Below are 21,021 nucleotides of genomic sequence, written 5' to 3'. Positions count from 1 at the left end.
ATGTTGTTTTTATCAGAGGTCCTCGTCGAGCGATTATTTTACGCTCAATTATTGTTAAATATTTTACAAAATGCATATATTTATACTGGAAATTGGCCCATGTTCATGTTATGGTTTCGCCCCGACGCCCAATGAGAGTGTCCTAATGAGATTGCAATTATTTGGTCATAAATTTTTATTATTTCGGCTTTAAAGTTCATGGACTTTTTCTTTTTCAGCACTGCATATGGCACATTTTCGCAGTTTTTTTTGTTTTATTTTCTTTTCTCTTCCATGTGACAGCGTTTAATTTGAAATTATATTTTTATTAATTGGCCCAACAAGCATAGTGGACATAATAATTAAATATTTAATTTATGATCTGGCTATCTAATTAACAGTTTGCTGGCAGCAACTAAATATTATTGCAGCTTTTCGACCCCAAATGACACCAGATCGAGGAGGATTTAAGCCCAAGCAAGAAGTTGATATATGTAGAAGTGAATGGACTGGGCAGAGAGTGTAAAAACAATGGCATATCCCTAGGCTATGTGTCTCACCGATTGTGCGCTGGTTTAAAGTTTACTTTTAGGGTTAACTTTAAAATTTCATGTGGCACATTTTTAGGCTGCCAAAAAAACAGAAAGCGGAATTTACCTTTATCCAAAGCACGATGTCGAACTGGTAGGTAGAGCGCGACCACTTACTGCAAATATTGATCAACATTGGTTGCGAATATTGAAATACTTTCAACTACATATTGCCACATATAGAGCAGTGCATCACATGACGTCACATATATGTATAGATATATGTACATACATGTATGTATGTATGTGTATAGGAGCACACTTAGAGTCACAAGGGACATTCATGACAGGGTATTGCCGTTTATTCAATAGGTTCGTCCAGGTCAACGTTCTTCAAAACACCTTTACAAAATACTCTAAAGAAATTAGTTACATGATAGTCTAAAATCTTATTTATCGATAGTAACAACTTAAAATCTGTAATTAAAATATTAAATAAACTGTACAAATTGGTCAGCTCTATAAATATGTTTAACATGACTTTCCAATACAAAAAACTAATGTAAATTTAATCTATCTACTGTGAGGCAATGATTTTTCGATCTGTTTTTTAAAGATTTTCTACAATCTTCTAATGAAATTTAGCCTTTAAAAGTTGTTTTGCTCTTTAAATTATCTAAACAGACTAGACTGCAAGTTAAATATTCATTTATTCTATGAAAATTTAGGTATTAAATTAATTTGTGGACAAGAAATTAAACTTTTCGACATAAATTCATAAGATTTATTGACCTCAAGCTTGCAGAAAGTCAGTTTTAAAATACCTGATAACCATTTTGATTCCAGGACTTTATATTATTTTATGTTCTTTAGACTTTTAAGACAATTCCTTTACTTAATTCTAGGTTAACTTACTTTATTTCTACTTTATAAAAGATTAAATATCTGTTTTGTGCTCAATGGATTCAACGTTTAGGGTATTTGAGTCTTTTGCTATACACTTGCTTTGCCTTTGTGTCTTTCAATGTTTGTCTTTGGGTTTTTGGCCTTTCTCGGTGCGACGTTTCAACCATTTTGTAACATTTTACCATTGTCTGAATTTCTACTCATCTCTCTCTCTCTCTCTATCTCTCTCTTGCTCCTCTTTCCCATCTCAGTCTCCTATTTTGTTTACCTTGGGTGAGTGTGTGTGAATTTTTGATGCAGTCTTCAACGGAATTTATTGCAATCACGCACAGAATTTGTCGCTTTTGGCGCAACCAACAAACCAACAAAAAAAAAAGGAAACAAAAAAGAGAGAAAAAAAACCAAACAAGAACGTTGAGAGGAACCGCAAAATGTTGTAAACTAAAAGGCCAAAAACGCATTGCGCATTAAATTTAAACTAATTGTCGGGCATTTGTAATGGTTGCTGCAGCAGCAGCGGCAGCAAAAAAACAACAAGCGGATACATTTTAATTGCGGCACTTGCAACAAATTATTGGCAGGCTTCAAAAGGCCAAATACGAACGATTCAAGGGGAGGAGGCAAAAAAGTTGAAGTTGAAATTAATATTCGGATTCTGGGTGTGTTTTGTGGCAATTAATTTAAACACGCGGCGGCGGCTCACTGCTTTGGCATATTTGCGGTTAACCTCAGCTGGATGCCAAACACCATTAACCATTCATCGACATACTCCATTCCGGGTCTAGTTTGTATTTTTTTTCCGTGCTGTTCTGTTCTGTTTTTTTTAGTGCATTTAAAAAAGTGACTGCTATGGCTTGACATATATCCTGATATATGTACATGTATGGGAAATGCAACATTGTGGCCGGACAATGTCGTCTGGTGAAAAGTAGTTGCTGCAGTTGTTGCCACTGCAGACTAAGACAACAGTTGAAGGACACTAATACTCTACATGGACAAGCAAAAGGACTTTAAGTGAGACCATTGAATGTTGTTTCTAAAAACAAAAACCTTGCAACTGATAAAACTGTATTTAGTTCTAGTTACTTTAAAAATGTATTTAATTCTGAGTTCCTTTTTTACTCTTTGAAAAAGAAAATCAAAATAAATACATTATGCTGAAAGAGCTTTCAAATTGTCTTATATGTATATTTTTATTATAGAAAAATTTGTTTTTCGATATTTTAAAATTATATTTTAGTTCTATTGCCTAATTTGACTTTTTATTAAACCTTTTTCCATAGAGCATTTTCCCCAACTTAATAGATTAGTGCAAAAAAAATAAAAGACATCAAAATTTTCTTTCTGTGTTCTTCTTCACTTTGGTTTCGATTTCGTTTTGCCATAAAGTTGCTCGGGCGTTGGTATATCACTAACAAAATAATTGGCTGGTATAAAATGAAATATTTTTCTTAAAACATCCAAGAGAATGTCCTCAACTGTTTGTGTTATAACCGAATAAAGGGCATCGGCCAACATGCGCCAATTGTCATTGAAAAACTTATTAGTACTGTCCTCTGTGGAAAGAAGATATACATAATTAGTATGCTTAAGCTCTGCTCAGTGTTCAAACTTACCCAATTGTTTGTTGCCATTGAAGAGATTTGAAAAATACGATTTCAGGCCATCCATTTTAAAGTCTACACGACAATTCGTGACATTGTAAAAAGTGAAATTGCCCTTGGTGTATAGACGTGTCTTGGTATGCATTGTAATTGTCATATTCTCGGCATCAAGAAATACCTGACCACGCCCATTAAGGGGTATTAGCAAAATGCGACCAAATAGACTATAATCACCCTGAAGTTTCATCTGTGGCAATGTGAATGTGGTTTTCCAGCTAAAATCCTTTTTGTAAACGCTGAAAAGCAAAAAACACTTTCTACCATATCAAAAACTCAAAGAAAAATACAAAAAATGTTATATAACTTACATACTTTCCAATACTTTTGTATGACCAAAACCAATAATTTTCACATTTGCCAATTCGACTTTTAAATTGATCGCATTGCTGTTACCCTGTGATATGCGAATGCGATTCAAATGAAATGGATCGAAACTTTTGATGCTGTTCAGACCGGGAATGCCTTGCAGAAATGTGATACTAAATTATATAAAACTTAAGCAATATTTTGTGAAATATCTTACCATCGTTCAGTTTATCGAATAACTGCTGTATGCTTTGTGTTGAACAGTTGACAAAATTCTTATCGGCTATTTTACATTCTCTAATGTAATCTGCTGCGGTTCGAGTAAAATTTTCAATTGTTTTTTTTTTTTTTTGTTGATTTCATTAAACAAGCCAAAAGAAAATTAAACAAGAGACACCAGAAAAAAAAACATATACACAGAAACAAAAAAAAAAAAACAAAAATGCAGAAAAACAAATCCGGTTTAGTGGTGCAATGATATCAATTATATATATATATATATATATAATATAGTAAACGCTTTTCATATATATATATATATATGTATGTATATGTGGGTTAGTCACAAATGTGTGCAAAAGTTAGCAATGCTTTGGAATGAAATTGATGGAGAAGCCAGCAATAGATTAACCAAAATGTGTGCATAACGATCGGTGAATATAATGGCAAAATGCAGTTTGGCTATGGAAAATCGTTATATACCTCTGATTATGTGGCATAAAAGCATTATGCGGCTTTTACGCTGTATTTATGATCACCAGATATATTGACTATGAAAAATATGACATTTTGAAATAAAGTATAAATAATATTCTATCGGTTTTTGAATCTCTAGTCTTAAAATAACTTATCAAAATCTGTAGTAAAGAGAACCTAAAAAATTACAGTTTATCTACAGTTTTCTCTCACAAATCTGTTTAGTTAAAATCAAAAAGAAAAAGAAAAATAAAATCTATTAACTATTCTGATTAATAATATCGCCAAACAGTTTCACATGGCTTTATAGTAAATCTTTCCCATTATGTTAAACTGTTCAAAATTCGAAATAATTCTAAATTTTTGCTGTTAATAAATTTATTTGCATCTCTTACATGAGATATAAAAACTTTTGTTCTTTTAAACTTTCTTAGATCTTTGCCAAACTAACTTAAATGTAAGATCCCATCAATCCCCATTAATCCACATTTTCCATCATGATGTATTTACAATGAAATTTTTGTTTTGTTGACCTCACTTGACACTTACGCGGCTCCGTCAAAAAGCCATCATCATGTCCACGAACTCGACATATGGCCAAGGCCATACCCATGATATAAGCCAAGAGCACACTCATTTTAGTGTTTGATTGATTCAACAAGATTTCCTTGGATTGTATTTTTTTGTTTTTCTAATTGATTTTGATTTTGAGGAACTCCCCAGACAATGCACAAAATGTCTTTCAACTAACATCAACGAGTTGCAAATGAAAACTGAAAACTGAATGAATGGAAAATCTTTTACAATACTCTTTAGCTAGAGGCTTTCGTTGCTCTGCCAGGCCAGGCCGTTGGGGGAAAACTTGATTTCAGTGCTGCGAAAAAAAATTTCGCAATTGCATTTCGGTATGTTGGCCAGTTGGCAGAGCTGAGCCATTGGAGAACAGTTGCAGTTTTTCTTTTTTCTTACACTATACACAGCGAACATTACACTATGGTCATTTCGTCATCGATTCGTTGGTGTTGATCGTGTTTGCGGTGAGGAAATAAAAATAAAAGTCTCTTTGAATAAACACACATAAAGAAAACCATCAGAAAATATGGACATAAAGGTACCCTAGATAGTTAAGCGGAATTTTGACCACTTTTGATCCACCTAAAGACATTTTTTGAAACCATTTTGGGAAGCAAATTTTCATACACTGTCTGTTATACTAGAATTGATGACTGAACATATGAAATTATTTTTCTTTTCATTTCTATATATTTTATATAAATGCATATACCCGAAAGTAAACTTAGCCATAATAATGTGCAAGTGCCGCCGCCAAAGGCTGCTACTATGATGTTGACACTTGAATTTGCCGACCGAATTGCGACATCAAAATTGATAAACAAAGATTTTAATTTGAATTTTTCGTTTATTTTGTGTGTTTTCAATCTTTTTCAATACTAAGAAAATATATATAAATTTATACATGTATTATTGAAAATAAAAAGAAGCAAAGGTAAATGAAGTAAGCGTATTACTTACTGTCTATCAACTGTTGTCTTAGCGCCCAAGTAAAGTAAAAGAAAAACAACCATCGACTGACCAAAACTGACCACCTAAAAGAACTTGAACAAATGGCAACAACTTTGTCAGGCAATCTTGAAAAAAAAACCAAACTTTCACATGACCGAAGTTTATATACACTTTCTGTTACGAGTAGGATTTCCATAGGCCAAGTCAACAATCTTGTGTGTGGCATTTAGCCAATTCAAGATGACAACTCTTAAGTTAGAAAGAACAAACAAAAAAGTTCTCATTTTACTAACTTTTTCTCATATATATTTGAATCACTGATTTTTTTGTCTTCCTCTCAAAAATATGCCAAATTTTATAAGAGTATTAAAATGCAGAAGCAGTTGGAGAAGTAAAGGAAATGAGACAAGCATTTTGGTCATATATCAAGCTAGATGTCAGGCCAACAAAAAAAAAGAAAAGGGGCGAAAAAGTAGTCAAGGAATCAACTCAAGTGTGTGGATGGGCAGTAAATTTATTTGGCTTGCAATCAGTTAAATGAAATAATTTGCCAAATTGAATTGCAATGATGGCAAATCTACAGACTGTTACATCTTATTTGGTGGTTCTTTTTTTACATGCTTAAAAGTTGTTATTGATATATCATGTTTCAACATCAAATAGATAATGTTATACGAAATGATTATTTAAAATGAAACCCGAATTGCAAAAAGTAAAACCAATTTGCCTTATCTCATAAGACTTCATAATTTGCCTAGCCAAGCAAACAAAAGCTGTACCCAAACAAATTCAGGTGAGATGAGTATTGGGGGGGATTGGCAAAAGAAAAGATGATGGCCAAATGGAAGGAAGGACGAAGGACATCAGCATTATTAAGTTCTAAAAACAATGAGTAGCACATTAAAAATAATTATCTAAGGGTTGTCATCATCATCAGAAGCAGCAGCAGCAACACACACACACACAGACAGAGAAAAAGGACAGGCAAAAATCTCGGGTGAAAAACTTTTTGGACACAAACCAAAAATATGCGCATGTTAATTTAAATAAAGTGAGGACACACACACACACACAAGCAGTAAGGCAAAAGGGCAGCGAAACAAATAAAAGCGCAACCGGTGAGAGTACCGTTGCTCTCCTAAGCCAACCCAACTGCCCTTCTCCTGCTCCAGGACATGGCTCTTGCTGTTCAGTCCAGTAGGTCGAGTGGTAAGGGGATGTGTTTTTGTTTTCGGGGTGGTAAAGGGGTGTGGTGGGGGGCAGAGCAAATATTAATCCGCAAAAAGGAATTGTCACAAATTGTGTGCCCAGGGTTTTTGCTTTTGCTCTGGGCAAACAACAGCTGCAGTAGCAATGGCATCAAACCAAAAAACCAAAACGAAAAAACCTTAAAAAAAGGACAAAAGACCTTCATTTTACAATGTGTGTGTGTGTGTGTGTGTGTGTGAGAGAGATGGAAATTGTGTGTGTGTCTGTGTGTGTTTTGGGGGGTGTTCTCGCTGATTGTTTCAAATCGCAAGTTTGGCTTACCTTTTGGGGAATTAATTTGCCAAATAAACGCTAACAAAATGCAGGCAACTGGACAAGGACAATAGACGAGGTCCAACAGCCAACAAGAGATCCAACTAATAGGATTTTGATGATAGTTGCTTGGTTTCGGTTGGGTTTTCGTTTCGTTCGTCTCTACAACTTCATTCTGCTCTGCTCCATTCCTTTTTTTTTTTTTTTGGTTTTACTGTTGCTCCTGTTGGCCGCCATAATCAATTTTTGGCCAGTTTTTGACCTGCCTCCTCTCTCATTCCTTCTCATACTTTCTCTATTGCTCTCGAAGAGATGATTGCGGCTTGTGACCCATGAAATGAGTTTTGCCATGTGTGTGTGTGTGTGTGTGTGTTAGTGGATGGGGTAAAGGTGGTTAAATGCTAACTGAAATGGGCAAAAGAACTGCCAACTGAGGCGCAAAACCAAAATCTGCGGCACATTTTATATATTCATGACTTTCTCACTTTTTTATACCAGGGTTGAAGCTGCTGCTTCTGCCGCACTGAATCCAAATGGACTAAAATATGCATGAATTTGCAAAAAAGAAAAGAAAAACATTCTTATACAAATATTAACTACAAGTCAGCGCTTCAGTTTAATATAAATAAAATTTTAAACATTGAAAAATCATTTGATTACTTTTTCTGTCTTTAATTTTCGTTTTGAGTTAAGTTAAGTTTAGTTTAGTTTTCGAGTTTGATAATTAGGAATTTATCGTTTACATTAATCGCAGTCTTTTGATTTCTTATATAAGTTTTTAAGATCGGTTTATAATGGTCTCAAAGACAATTGATAAACTTATTTTTTAAGTCTTGGATCCAATTCAAAAACCTTGGCTCCAAATCGTTAAGCTTTTATCTTACTTAGGGCAATTCAATTTTAAAGTTCTAATTACTTTTTGAATAATTATGTTGCCAGTTTATAAATGTGCAGCCCTGGTAAACCTTTCTTTTGCTCCCCTTTCTCTTTTGGATTCTCTGTGATTCGCTTCTTGTTTCATCTCTTTTGTTTGTTTTGTGGTGGGCATTATAATTAATTTCAGTTGGCCCAAATATGTAAATTTTTTGATTACGACTGCAGTAAACCGAGAAAAAGAACAAACAAAAAAAAAAAGAGAAAAAAAACAACATACAGAAAGTATAAATGCATAAATATTACACATACGCACTGTGTACACCAATCCCATACAATTTTGTGCTGAATCTCTCTATGCCTGTTGGCCTCTCTCTAAGCCGCTTAAATTGACAGGTTTTCTCTACAAATTGTGATAGGCAAAAGAGAGTGAGAGATAGAGAGAGAAAGACAGAGCGAAATAAGGATAGGATAAAAGGAGTGAGTGGCGAGATGTTCTGTCCAGCATGTGTGACCATGTTCCGGTCGCAGTTCATCAACTGAAAATGCAACTTTTCATTTTTTTTTGCTCTCATCTCCTTTTTTTTTTTTTCTGTTTTTGTGTTTTGCCTCGTTATGACTGAGGCAAAACTTTTTATTTCCACTGTCTCTCGTCTCTCACACATTGCCTCTCCCTTTCTTTTCCGTTCGCGACTTCCTGACTTTAACTTTAAATGAAATGCCATAACAGTTTGGCTAAAAAACTTTACATAGATTAGCAGTAACACAAAACAAAAAAAAACTAACTAAAAATAACCAAAGGGCTTAACCATTTACATTTATAACGAAGCCTACATACTCTTTTCTTGATGTTTTGTTTGAACAGGAGTGAACTGAGAATAGGATTACTTTGCCTTCAAAGGACTTGTTAAAAATATTAAGCCTCATATAGACTATTTTTTAATGAATGTTATTGAAGTCTTTTCAAAATCTATAAAACTGTTTAAACTCAATTCAAAATTCTTACAGAGTCAACTAAATTGAAATATGACTTATAATTTGACTGCAGCATTGAGAAATTACATTATTTTCATAAGTACTTAAAAAGTTGTTGACACAAAACCAACTATTAACAGATCAAATTTAACATGTCCCTTTGGCAGAGTATAAAAAGTCAAAAAGTGTAACAAAAAGTGCTAAAAAAAAATAAGTCTTTATTTAATTAGTAACTCGCGAGGACAACTTTTTAATGAAGCAGCACTTTTTGTTTTTAGTTTTTGTTATTGTTGTTGCCAGTTGCTTACTTTTATTTGATGAAACTGAAAATTATGTATTTATTTATAATGAAAGGCCAGAAAAAGGCAAAAAAAAAAGGGTTTTTAGTGTCATTTTTTTCTTCTTCTTTGTTTTATTAAAGCCCATTTATGTCTTGGCATGTGTCTTGAGTCTAGAAAGTTTTTCGTCAGCCAACCGCAATGTAAATTTAAACTGATTTTGATAAACAAAGAATAGTCAAGTCTAGTTGGTGTGGCAAAGGGACAAGACGAGGCTGTCAAGGCAGAGGAGCCCAAGCCCAAAGTAAATTTGCCTAGACAACAACAAACAGAACAAACAGTTTTGACTAAGTCTAAGTCTAAGAAAACCTATTAGTTGTGTGTTATATGAAACCGTCAAGCCCCCCAAAAAAGCAACTAAAACTATAAATTTCAATAGACGAACTCACAGAGAGAGTGGAGAAAGAGCAAAGTTTAGAATAAACAGCAGAAACAGCTTAAATTGCCACCAGGGCATACATATACATAGTAAAAGAGAGTTTTGTGGGCAAAATATCTCTTGACTGTGGCACACATACTTACACACATATTTGGCAGACAAACAAAATCTCAAACCAAAAACCAAAGTCATCAACGCCATCCAAAAGTTTGAACTAGAGATGGTAGCGTGACCAAATTTAATGCATAATTTGCATAAAATATACAAATTTGCTTATGCCTGGACAACTTTTATTCGTAATCCTTTTTAAAAGACAAAAATTCCTACAAATTTAGGTTGTTCTTCTGAATATTCTCAAATATATCGCCAAAAGATTGTTAAAAGCTTAATTTGATATAGATTCTGAATTTCTTTTCTAACAAAAGAGCAAAACCAAGCTAGCAAATAACTTGTAATGATAAAAATGTGTAGAATGTTGAAAAACTTTTAAATAGAGTAAAAATAAAAAAAAAATGTAAAAAAGGACATAGCAAATCAGTTTGTAAAGATTCATTTCCCCCAACCATTTATCTGAATAATCAAACGACTCGTCACTAAATTTGTTGGGCAATCATCAACATTCATTTCAAACCTTGGCAAATAATTTGAAAAATCAACACAAAACTGACTTTCCCCCAAATGTCCCAATATTCGCTTTATATTCAAGATGACACTTTTTGCGCAAACCTATCTACCACCCACAATTTGCCTCTTGGCGTCTTAGTGCCACGCCTCCAAAAAATCGTTGAAGTTCGCAGCAGTTTCGTTAACCCCTCATTCCCAAGAGCACTCTAGCAGCCACCATCGAAGCTCTAACCATCTCATTTGGCCTTGAAAAGTCAGATTTGGAAAACATACTTTTGCCATTTTCGAAAATCACACTTTGGTCTCCTCTTGTTTGTGTATTTTTGGCTTTTGTATTGCTACTTGAAGCATTTTGAAGTAGATGAAAGGCTTTGTCGGTTTGTGTGAGGAAAGGCGGCAAGGGTGGAAGGAGTTTAAGGGGGTGTTGCATCCACAACGTCCTCGGTTGCTTGTTGTTTATTTTCGCTGCGTGTGCGGAGTTTTCTTTATTTTGCCTCCTTTTGCTTTTGCCTTTTCCCATTCTTTTTTTTTTCTTTTTTGGTTAAACTTGTGTGTTAGCTACCCCCAAAAGCTCAAGTATGTTTGCCAATTGAAATGCTAGACAAAGTATCTATGGACGAGTGCGAGGTTTCACCATAATGACGATGACTATGATAATGATGATGTGCAGATGGATAGATAGATAGATACGTGCATAAAGACTTTGGTTAGTAACGAGTTGAGGTTTGCAAGACTTATTTTTTAGGTGGAATTTAAAAACAATTTGATGCTCATTTGAGAAAGTATAATTACATGTAAATACATCCAATTGATATAGTTAGTGGCTTATAATCGGCAACTTCTTTACTTACATTACACATAAGACAAAGAACAATTATTTAGTACAAATAAAATATTGAATTATATTTATTTGTCTTTGAGAGAGTATGATTACATGAAAATACAACCAATTGATATAGTTAGCGGTTTATAATCGGCAACTTCTTTACTTACATTACACATAAGACAAAGAACAATTATTTAGTACAAATAAAATATTGAATTATATTTATTTGTCTTTGTTTAAAAATATAAGTGATATCTAATTAATAAATTCAGACCTTTTGGAATACCCTTTATATTTTATTATTCTTTTATATCTAAAAGTATGCTTGACATTTTTAAGGCAAAGTAAATTTAATTACCAAAAGCGCCACTGGGCTAAAAGTAACCTATTTATACAAAAAGTATGCAATACATTTGATAATGAATTGGGAAAAAAAGGAAGTTAGAAGACTTAGATACTAAAATGGCTAAAACAAAGAAAGAGTTAGCTTAAAATTAGCATGTCTTTTATAACTTTAATTACTTGGTGTTATGTTTATAAATAAACAATATAAAAATATTAAATAATTTATTTTCCATATTTTCTCTTGTTGTCAAAAATAATGTTGAATTTTAGTTGATTTTGTAAAGGTTTCCCTTTCAATTCTCTGTGGAACTTTTTGACTTTAATTAATGAGATTATATGCCAATTTTATTTACAGTTTAGATAGAACCTATTATATCTAGTTTTTGCCAATAGATCAACTGATCGATATAATAAACTGCTTAGTTACTTAAGCACTATTCCAATTTCTAACATGTTTAACTGGAAAAGTATTTACAATTTACATTTTGCTATGTCAAAATAAAACGAATATTCTTTTTGAAAATGAATGTCAAATAATTTTGCTGATTTAGTAAAATAAAATTGCAATTAAAGTGTTTTTTTTTTTTCGTTTGTGATTTTTTCTATGAGCAAAATAAAAACCTGGCATAGAAATGACAGAATGGATAGTTGTAGTTTTGTGTTTTGTTGAATGCAACAGTTCAAATGTGCATAAATACAATAATAATAATTATGGTCATAATAACGTTGACCGTTGTCGATGGACAAAATTTACTTTTGCTCCTCACTTGGGTGTGCGTGTGAGTGTGTGTGTGTGTGCATCGAATGACGAGGAGTGAAAATTTTATGCTGAGCGCGTGAAAATTAATTAAAATATTCCCTCTTGTAACTGCCAAACGCTGTCGGAGCATAACTGAATTTTAATTGAACGCAATCAATGTGAATTTTATGAAAGCCAACTCTGAACGAGAACCCCCGGCCGTCTCCTCACTTCCACTTCTTCTCTATGTCCCCCCTCCCGTAGTCATAACTTCATTCATCCCTCTGCTGCCAACTTTTGCTTCAGCTAAAGCTTTCTGTCTATCTTTTCCTCTTTATTTTTTTTTTTTTATTCCATTGGAATTGGCATTAATTTGTCTGAGACGAGTAAAAATATATATTGAAATAAAGAAAAATCAACTTTACCTTTCAGCCAAAAAGGATTTCAAATTGAATTGAGAAATGTTTAGTCAGGTAAATGATAAAATTTAATGAAAAAATTCATTTCAAAGGGAATTTTAAGAACAAGAACAAGAAGAAAGGAACGCAAATTGAATTTGAGGCCTCATTTGTCATTATTATTCCCAAAATTCAATCGTTTAGAGTTTAGTTTTCTTCATTTGGTCAATTGAGACAACATTTGAACTAAATTTAAGCTTTGTTTTCTGTTTTAAAAGAGTAAATAAAGCAGTCGCCATGAGCAGTTCTTAAGAGCAATGTCTGTTTGGTTCAGATCAGCTAAATAAGAGGAACTAGCAGTCGATAGTTTCCATTTTAAATGCTTTTTTTATTTTCTTGTTAATATATTTTTATAAAATCATAATTGATTTCCCATATATATTTGGTCTTTAATTAAATTTCAAACTATCAATACATATATAAAACCCACTTGGCCCCCTTTTCACCCCATTTCCATTTCCCACAACACTTGCATTCTACTAATTAGCCATGCAACTCATGTATCAATTTTCGGAAAATTTTAATCAATATCCACTGCCTGCACAAAAGTCAACGTCAAGCTAAACTGCATTGCTCTCATTGCTGTTAGGCTAATAGACCACGCCCACAATTCAAACCGCCTTCTGCCATCATTCTACACCATTCTACCATCAAGCTCCTGGGCCACTAGGATGCGGACAGACACTTTGAAAATGCCGCAGCACGTAGAGCTCGTTAGACATTTTCTTAAGCTAATATTTTCACAGTGCCGGACACCGAACATCGAACACAGAGAGACAGAACATTGGAGCACACGGATAGGGACAGGGACAAAAAGGACACGGACAGGAACAGAGACATGGTTAGCAGGGAGCGACAGGCACATGGCGGGTGAACGGTGGGGAGGAGGGGAAGGAGGTGAGCGGAGATTATTCAAATGATTGGAAATTATCATGTGCTTGCATCCATTTTTGGTGGTAGACCTGAGCCAGGTGGCTGGCTGGGATAGCGTACTGGTTCCAGTTGCAGTGTGCAAACAACAAATTGCATTTGTCATCTGCTGCATAAATAACGAGATAATACCGAAACATAATAACTGTCAATGGGTGGGAAGGTAATCTACTTTGGCACGTGAGGCCACCTATCCATCCCACCCATTCATTGGCTCACTCACTCAATGGGCTTGCTGCCTGCCCCACTTCAACGTAAATGAGAATTTGTATCGTCAATTTGCATATTTAATCAAAATTAACATGACCGATAAAATCAATTACACACACACACACACACACACATATATACACACCCAGACACATTCACACATTGATATGTATATATATATATATATAAGTAAAGTTACTTGGATACTTACTGCATCTGCAAGATACGAACGAGAGATATTGAGAGAAAGAGCAACAAATTGCATTAGAAAATTTTGCATCCTTTTGCTACGGTGTCGTTGTACGATTTTCGGTTCGTTTGGCTTACCAAATCCCTTTTTGCTGCCAGCATGCAACATGCTACATGCTACACATACTGCATTGTCACAGACACCTTACTTACTTACCACACCCCTTTCCTTCTCCACCCCTATCCTATCACCCCAATCAGTGAGGATTCGTATCTATCCACATATATTTACTGCCTCTACCGACAAAAGGGGCTTATCCTGTCCAACATGCTTAAATTGTTTCTTCCCTTTCTGTCAGACACGCACTGATTTTATTTCGATTTATTTGCTTTTCGGTTCGACTTTCGCCTCAATTTGAGACACAACAACAGCAACAGCAATACCAAAAAAATGTATATAAAAGGAATAAAATAAAATTTATTTTTATATACATAAGTGCATTTTGTGGATTTCGATTTTGGAAATAAATATTAAACGCTTGACATTTTAGGGAATTTATTTAATTGCATTACCAACAGATAGATAGAGACAAAAACAAAGAGAAAGAAAGAAAAAGAGTTGCAAATAAAACATTTGCTGGTGAGCCAATCTCTAAATAGATTCTAAAGTAAAGCCATAAACTTAATGCAATTTTAAATACATCTTACACAGTTAGTACAAAGAGTTCAAAATTAGTAAAATTTTTAATCTCTTGCATATTTTTTTAATAAATTATTCTGTAAGAAGTTTAGAACAACTAGATAAGTTGTCTTATTTACTTGGTTTACATTTAATAAAACCTTTATTCTAGTCATCTAATTTTAAAGTAAGAAAGATTAACTTGATTTTGGATCCTCTAGTTTATATTTTTTATACATTATTCTATAGATTTCTATTTTTCATGGCACTTGGCATTCCACTCGCCAGTAGTTATCACATTTCGAGGCCCCATTTGTACGCACATTATCTGTAGCTTTTTTGGTTCGGGTATAAGTTGTTTACCTATGTCCAAATGTCTAATCATAAATCGAAATCACTTGTTTAAAAGTGGAACACACATAACCAATACCCCCATACCCAAAACCCATACTCTGATACTTCCATACTCCTCTTTCTATACACACAAAACAAGAGCAACAAAATAAATAGGTACACAGTCGCAATCGTATCGACAACATTTTATATATACTTAGTCCCTCAGCAGTATCTTATCGTGGCTATAAAATGGCTTTAAATTAAACTAACTTTTTTTTTGTGTTTTTTCCTTTTTTTTAATGATTGGGCATATATAATATAAATTGAAAACGTATATAAACGTGGCGCAACCAGACAGTGTACAGTCCCTACGAAAGTCTCAATTTACAATAATAATTTTTTTTGGTTTTTGTTTGGTCTTAGTCTTTTTTGTTGATAGCAAAAAACAGGTGGCAAAGACAAAGAAACGTCTTTCTTTCAAATCCAAATTCAATGTTAATCAGCTCAAACTGCATTTGATTGATGACTGAGACTGAGCAGAATGCACTGCACTTTCAATGACATATTTGCTCCCCAAAAATGATTGATAGACCAAAAGTTCTAATGAGAATATTTAGAAAATCATATGGGACAACAACTACTAAATGAATTATTTATACATATTTCATATAAATCAGTTTCCGGAAGCTAATTTAAGTGTGACGAAATTTAATATACCCTTGCATATACGACTATATATAGATAACGTAGCAGATAAAGTTATCTGATCTCAATCAAATTCATGCAAAATATAACGAATCATGAAACGTGTTTCAATAATTTTTGTTACCGACCCATAGGTACCTACTATTTATATTTAGAATGAAACTTACAGAAGTTATAGATTTGTCATAAGCACAACTTTGATTGATTGCTTCCTTGTAGGTGGAATTTGGCCAATTTCAATTGATTCATATGATTCATAGAAATAAACCAGCTGGATTATATTCTGCCATGTTGGATAATTGCAAAAGTTTGAGTTTTTACTTACTTTCTACGTTCAATCATCAGATGTGTTTTATTTTATAGTTGACCATTAAATAATGTTGCAAAAACTGATAAGAGGTTAAAGAAATTTTACAGTTTTCTTTGGGTTTTTTTTGTTTTGTTCGGTAAAACTCCTTTGATACCGATAACTGAAATTGAGAAATTTAAACCTGGTATTAGATGGCAAAATTTATGATTTACTTTAGTTTTATTCTAAATATCTATGATAAAATTTAGTTGAATACTTTTTAAATTTACTAATTTGCAAATATAATATATATATAAAAGAAAAAATCTTCATATTCAGATATTACTTAGGAAGACATGGGAAAATATCGATTCCACAACCCAAAGTTAGCTTAACAACCTGAATTTTTGTATAAACTTTTTGTGTTTAATTTAAATTTATATTTATATATTCATTATATAATCTTTTGTCATAATCAAGTCATAAGATGACTAGATGACCATAAGGACTAAATTTGTAATAGAAAAATATATACTATAAATGTATAAATATTATGTTAGTGACCCAGTACGTTCTTATTGTAATATACCCACTACTAGAGTATGGTAAAGAGAGTTGAACAAGTCATAAGGTGAAATTCTAATTGCCATAGAAATGAAGTCTGACAAATGATGATGCCATCGGCCATTCGTAGTGTTGCAATTGTTGCCATTCAGAAAACGAAGCCAAACCGTAGTGCAGTCATACACCCAAACACCCACTCACCCAAACACACACACACACAGACACACACAATTGTATGTATAGAAAATGTCAAAATGACTGCAAAAGTCAACCCGGCCCATTTGCCTGCCCTACGTGCCCTGTCCCCCCCCTTGGTGCTTCGTCCTGCTGCCGCTGGCGAGTGTGTGAATGGTGTCATTAAACGATTTTTCATTGCAAGCTGTTGTGCTGCTGCCGCAGGTGACTTCTTCTCGTCGCTTCGCATCGTTTTTTCTCGTCTTTTTTTTTTTGCAGCGGTCTACGACCTCTTTTTGACGCTCTTGACTCTTTAATAAATGGAAGTTTAAGGCACTCCACCAATCTCCACCTATACTTATTTGGCTAGGTAGTTGGCCGGAAATTGAAAATCAACTCACCTGAGCCAAGCGGAAATTATTATTTCTTTATCAATATAAAAAATTTCCTTACAAAGTCCCGACTCCACTCCAATACCAATTCCCACCAATTTGAATTCAAAGCCATTATGAAATGTTTCATTGTTCGTCTTGCATTTTCTTTTTATTCCTTTCCTTTCTTTTTTTTTTTTTTTTGGAAAAAGTAACACGTAGTTTTTAATCAATTATACGTGCAAATATTGCCGAATTGCACAAAAACGAACGAAGGCGTCGCCATGAAACAGGATAAGTGAGATGATGATGATGATGCTTGTCCACCTCAAAAAGGGGGAAAATTTAATTAAATTCTTAGGATTCGTTAATAGAAGAAAAAAAAGAGAGAAAAAGCACCGCATGGTAATTCTTATATAACCGAAATACCTAAAAAGATTGTTAAATGTAGTCTTAAATATGAACAGCAGTGGTACACTGAGAACTAAGAAAAAGCTTAGGCAAGAACAAAAACAAAATTGAAATAAATAAAGAATAAAAAATTGTACTAAAAGTAGCAGAAATTAATAAAGAACCAATTGTAAAAGCAACTTCTGTACTATGGCTCTAAGCGAAAATTCTTGAATAGATAGAAGAAATCTAAATCAATGGAAAACTATAAGAGAAATGCAGATAGTTCGAATTTTAGAAAAATTTGCAGAGGAAGTATAGAATTTTAAGCAAAACTGTTCTTGGACTAACTTGTCAAGAAACTGGATAATTTATTTTGTCAGAAAGGTTTTGAGAGGAAATAGAGGAATTATCTCCTAGAATTATGTTAGAGGTAATTCAAGAAAGTGATAAAAGGATTGTGGAGTATATAGGAACGTCTTTCAAAGAGGACAACAATGATAGATATTTAATAGAATATAGTGCTAAAGACAGCATGACTTTGATATATGTATAAGAAGTCTATTGAGAATTGATTTGAGTTCCTTTTCTACTTTAAATAGCTAAGACTCAATAAAGATAATTTCGATAGCTGAAAGTTATTAATTTCAAACAAAAAAATACATTATTCTTGAGGTTATTAAGTTAATTTGTCGATTATTATTGATAGTCATACCATTCTTTTTGCCATATCAACAAAATAAGAATTACTTTCTTTGTGTTAAATATAAATTGGAAGAAAACCCATGAAATTGTGCAATTTTAGTCATTGACGACTTCTGAAAAATGCTTTCATAAGAATTGCGGCAAGGTGATATAAGTAAATGATTTAACAAATAGTCTACTTGACTTGTCTAAGCAATTGAGTTTCAACATTTCTTGCTTACACATACCTATAACAAAATACTTGAAAACTGACTTAAATTGGCGTCAAAAATCCTCCGTCTGTCTCTGTCTCGCTCGCTCGTTCGCATTTTTTTCCTCTTTGATTTAGTCGATAATCGAATACCTTGTCCAATTCTCTATCATAAACTATAATTTTACGAGGCCGACCACAAAGTCATATAAAGATTATTACCCACACATAGCTTGGAAGATATGTGACTGTTTGCGTTTTTTGTTTTTCACCGGAAAAAGACTGAAAAATTCCGAATGAAGCAAGTTTCTAAATTTAAAATTATCTAAAATAGTTTCCCAGAATATTTTTATAGGTACATACATAGATACATTTTGTAATATCGAAATATGCAAGAAACCTCAACCTGTTTAATTGTACAGAAAAGCAGCAAGCAAATAAACCATTGATTGATGGTCGGGGGAGAAGTGGTGGTTGGGGCGAAAGTGGCGGGGGGTGGTAGTGGTGGTGGTGTGGTAGTAAAAGCCTAAGTCAGGTACCAACCGAAAAGAAATGTGGAAAAAAAAGGGGTTCACCATATCAATATATATTTATTTTTTAACTTGTGATAAGATAAATAATAAGGCTGCCCTCTCCACCCTTACCCACTCCCCACCCTCCTCCTTTCCCACACCCAGCAAAACAAAAAAAAACAATCGTAAAGTTTTCTAGGCCATGTGGAACTTATATAATCAGTCTAAACTTAACAGTTAGTATGACTTATTAGCGGAAATTGCAAAAGACATAAAAAAAAAATAAATCGATAAGACTATAAGCTAAACATTTTTGATTCATGCAGTTCTAATGCAGTTGATTTGGTTCTTTTTTTTATCTTTTCTAAGCTTTCGATTTCTCAAATCGTATTTATTTATAATGTTTACTTATCCCATGAAATTGAAATTTCATTTCTTTTTTGGTTACTTTTCCACAATTGTTGCTACCTTCGATATATCTCTAAATATATGTATATATATACATTACCTCAAAAATTGTTCATACGATTGGCATTTATAGCGAGAAATACACCAACAAGTAGAAGAAGAACAAAAAATCGTGTGCTGTCTATATCTTATCTACGACATATGTGCCCGGTGCCACAGTAGAAGCAATTCACAGACACAGATACCAATACTCACACATATGCACACACATGCACACACATTCACACTAGTTAAACACATAGTTTGGCTTTCGGTTTTTGGTTCAAATTCTTATCGAGGACTACGACCACGACGACGTTGACGACCTTTTACACAATTTTTGGTACGGTATGCTATTTACTTAGTGTCGACAAGATATCAATATACTTTTTCCCTGTTTTTGGTAGATCTTTAGCAACATTGTGGTGTGTGTGTGTGTGCGTGTGTGTTTTTAGGTAGTTTTCTTAACTCTTTCTAACCTCCTACCCCTTGTAAAATAAAGCAAACTATTTAGTTTAAATAAAGTTCAACCTGTTTGCTTTTGAGATTTCGTCATATCTATATCCCACCCGTCCAATACCACATATACCAATACATATATGTACATACATATATATAATCAAACAAGCAGGCATTCGTCATCAGTTCTCATCATCATATCTCTCTGTCATATGTGGAGTGGAGTGGTAGGTATATGAGGTATCGATAAGAAAATGTCCAATCCAAATCCAGCTATCTCTTACCCATACACTTACAGCAGGTAAACAATAACGTTTCTGAGATAACGTTTTACCCATATCATGGTATATAAAAAGCAATATCTATGAAAATATGTCATTATTTCGTTATTGAACTCCGAAGTGTGAAGTAGTGTGAAATGTGTTTTTCTTCTACTGGCTGTTGCTGTTGCTGCTGCTCTTATTGTTGTTGCCTCTGTGATCTACATGGATATTGAAAAACTTGTGCATATATATGAAATTTAATTGTGGGATTAAATAATTGCAAAAAAAAAAGGATCGATATCGATGAGTTTTGACTATGACTATCTAACGGTGTGTCTTTGGCAAGTAGAATAGCAGGCTTATCACATGTTCCCTTTACAACCGGTGTGAGATTCTTCTATTCTACTTTCGAAAAGCACCCGATAACAACAAAATATTTGAATGAAACTCGAAAAGGGTAAAACTGTTTTTTTTTTTCTAAATTGCTTTTTTTTTTAAATTTTTTTTATTTGGTTGTGAAAGTTTGAAGAAGATAAAAAGTGATTCATAACAATTGAAATGCAAATGAAATGGGTTTGGCCAAAGTTATAGGTGTGCCAGAATACGATGATATTCATATCGTATTCATAAATTTATATAGCTATATATACTCGTGGTGAAGTTTTCCACACTGTCAAATTGAGAATGGAAAAATCAAAGGGAAAGGTAACATATCGTTTTAAAGTTTTTCTTTGTCTTCTTGCCAATCTCTTTGCGAAATATAATTTCTAGCTAACAAAACATGTGATCCCTTATCGATTCTCAGCGATTTAGGTTCGACCTGTTTGTGAAATCAATATACATATCTACCTACATATACGTACGTATGTATATGTGTGTGTATATGTATTTTACCGGCACGTAAAGGAGATAAGGTCTTCACTTT

General features: G+C 33.4%; 1 protein-coding gene across 1 annotated transcript; it reads right to left on the bottom strand.

The window, feature by feature from the left end:
- Window positions 1–2,767: 2,767 nt before the first annotated feature.
- Window positions 2,768–4,718, bottom strand: LOC6638873 (circadian clock-controlled protein daywake). Its single transcript, XM_002062215.2, has 5 exons — window positions 4,631–4,718; window positions 3,603–3,695; window positions 3,388–3,541; window positions 3,032–3,315; window positions 2,768–2,971 (listed from the first exon to the last, which is right to left on the bottom strand). Exons 1-5 carry the CDS (start codon window positions 4,716–4,718, stop codon window positions 2,772–2,774), a joined length of 819 nt encoding a protein of 272 aa, XP_002062251.1. The 3' UTR covers window positions 2,768–2,771.
- Window positions 4,719–21,021: the final 16,303 nt, after the last annotated feature.

The sequence above is a fragment of the Drosophila willistoni genome (assembly GCF_018902025.1).
Source record: "Drosophila willistoni isolate 14030-0811.24 chromosome XR unlocalized genomic scaffold, UCI_dwil_1.1 Seg144, whole genome shotgun sequence".
In the NCBI taxonomy this organism is placed as follows: Eukaryota; Metazoa; Arthropoda; class Insecta; order Diptera; family Drosophilidae; genus Drosophila; species Drosophila willistoni.
Note: the sequence above shows the minus strand (reverse complement) of the source record. Positions and strands in the feature narration are given on the sequence as shown.

Coding starts and splice junctions, on each gene's coding strand:
- LOC6638873 (XM_002062215.2), bottom strand. CDS start 4,718: ATGAGTGTGCTCTTGGCTTATATCATGGGTATGGCCTTGGCCATATGT. Junction 3,542..3,602: donor ATTCGATAAACTGAACGATG/GTAAGATATTTC, acceptor CATTTCTGCAAG/GCATTCCCGGTCTGAACAGC. Junction 2,972..3,031: donor CAATGGCAACAAACAATTGG/GTAAGTTTGAAC, acceptor TTCTTTCCACAG/AGGACAGTACTAATAAGTTT.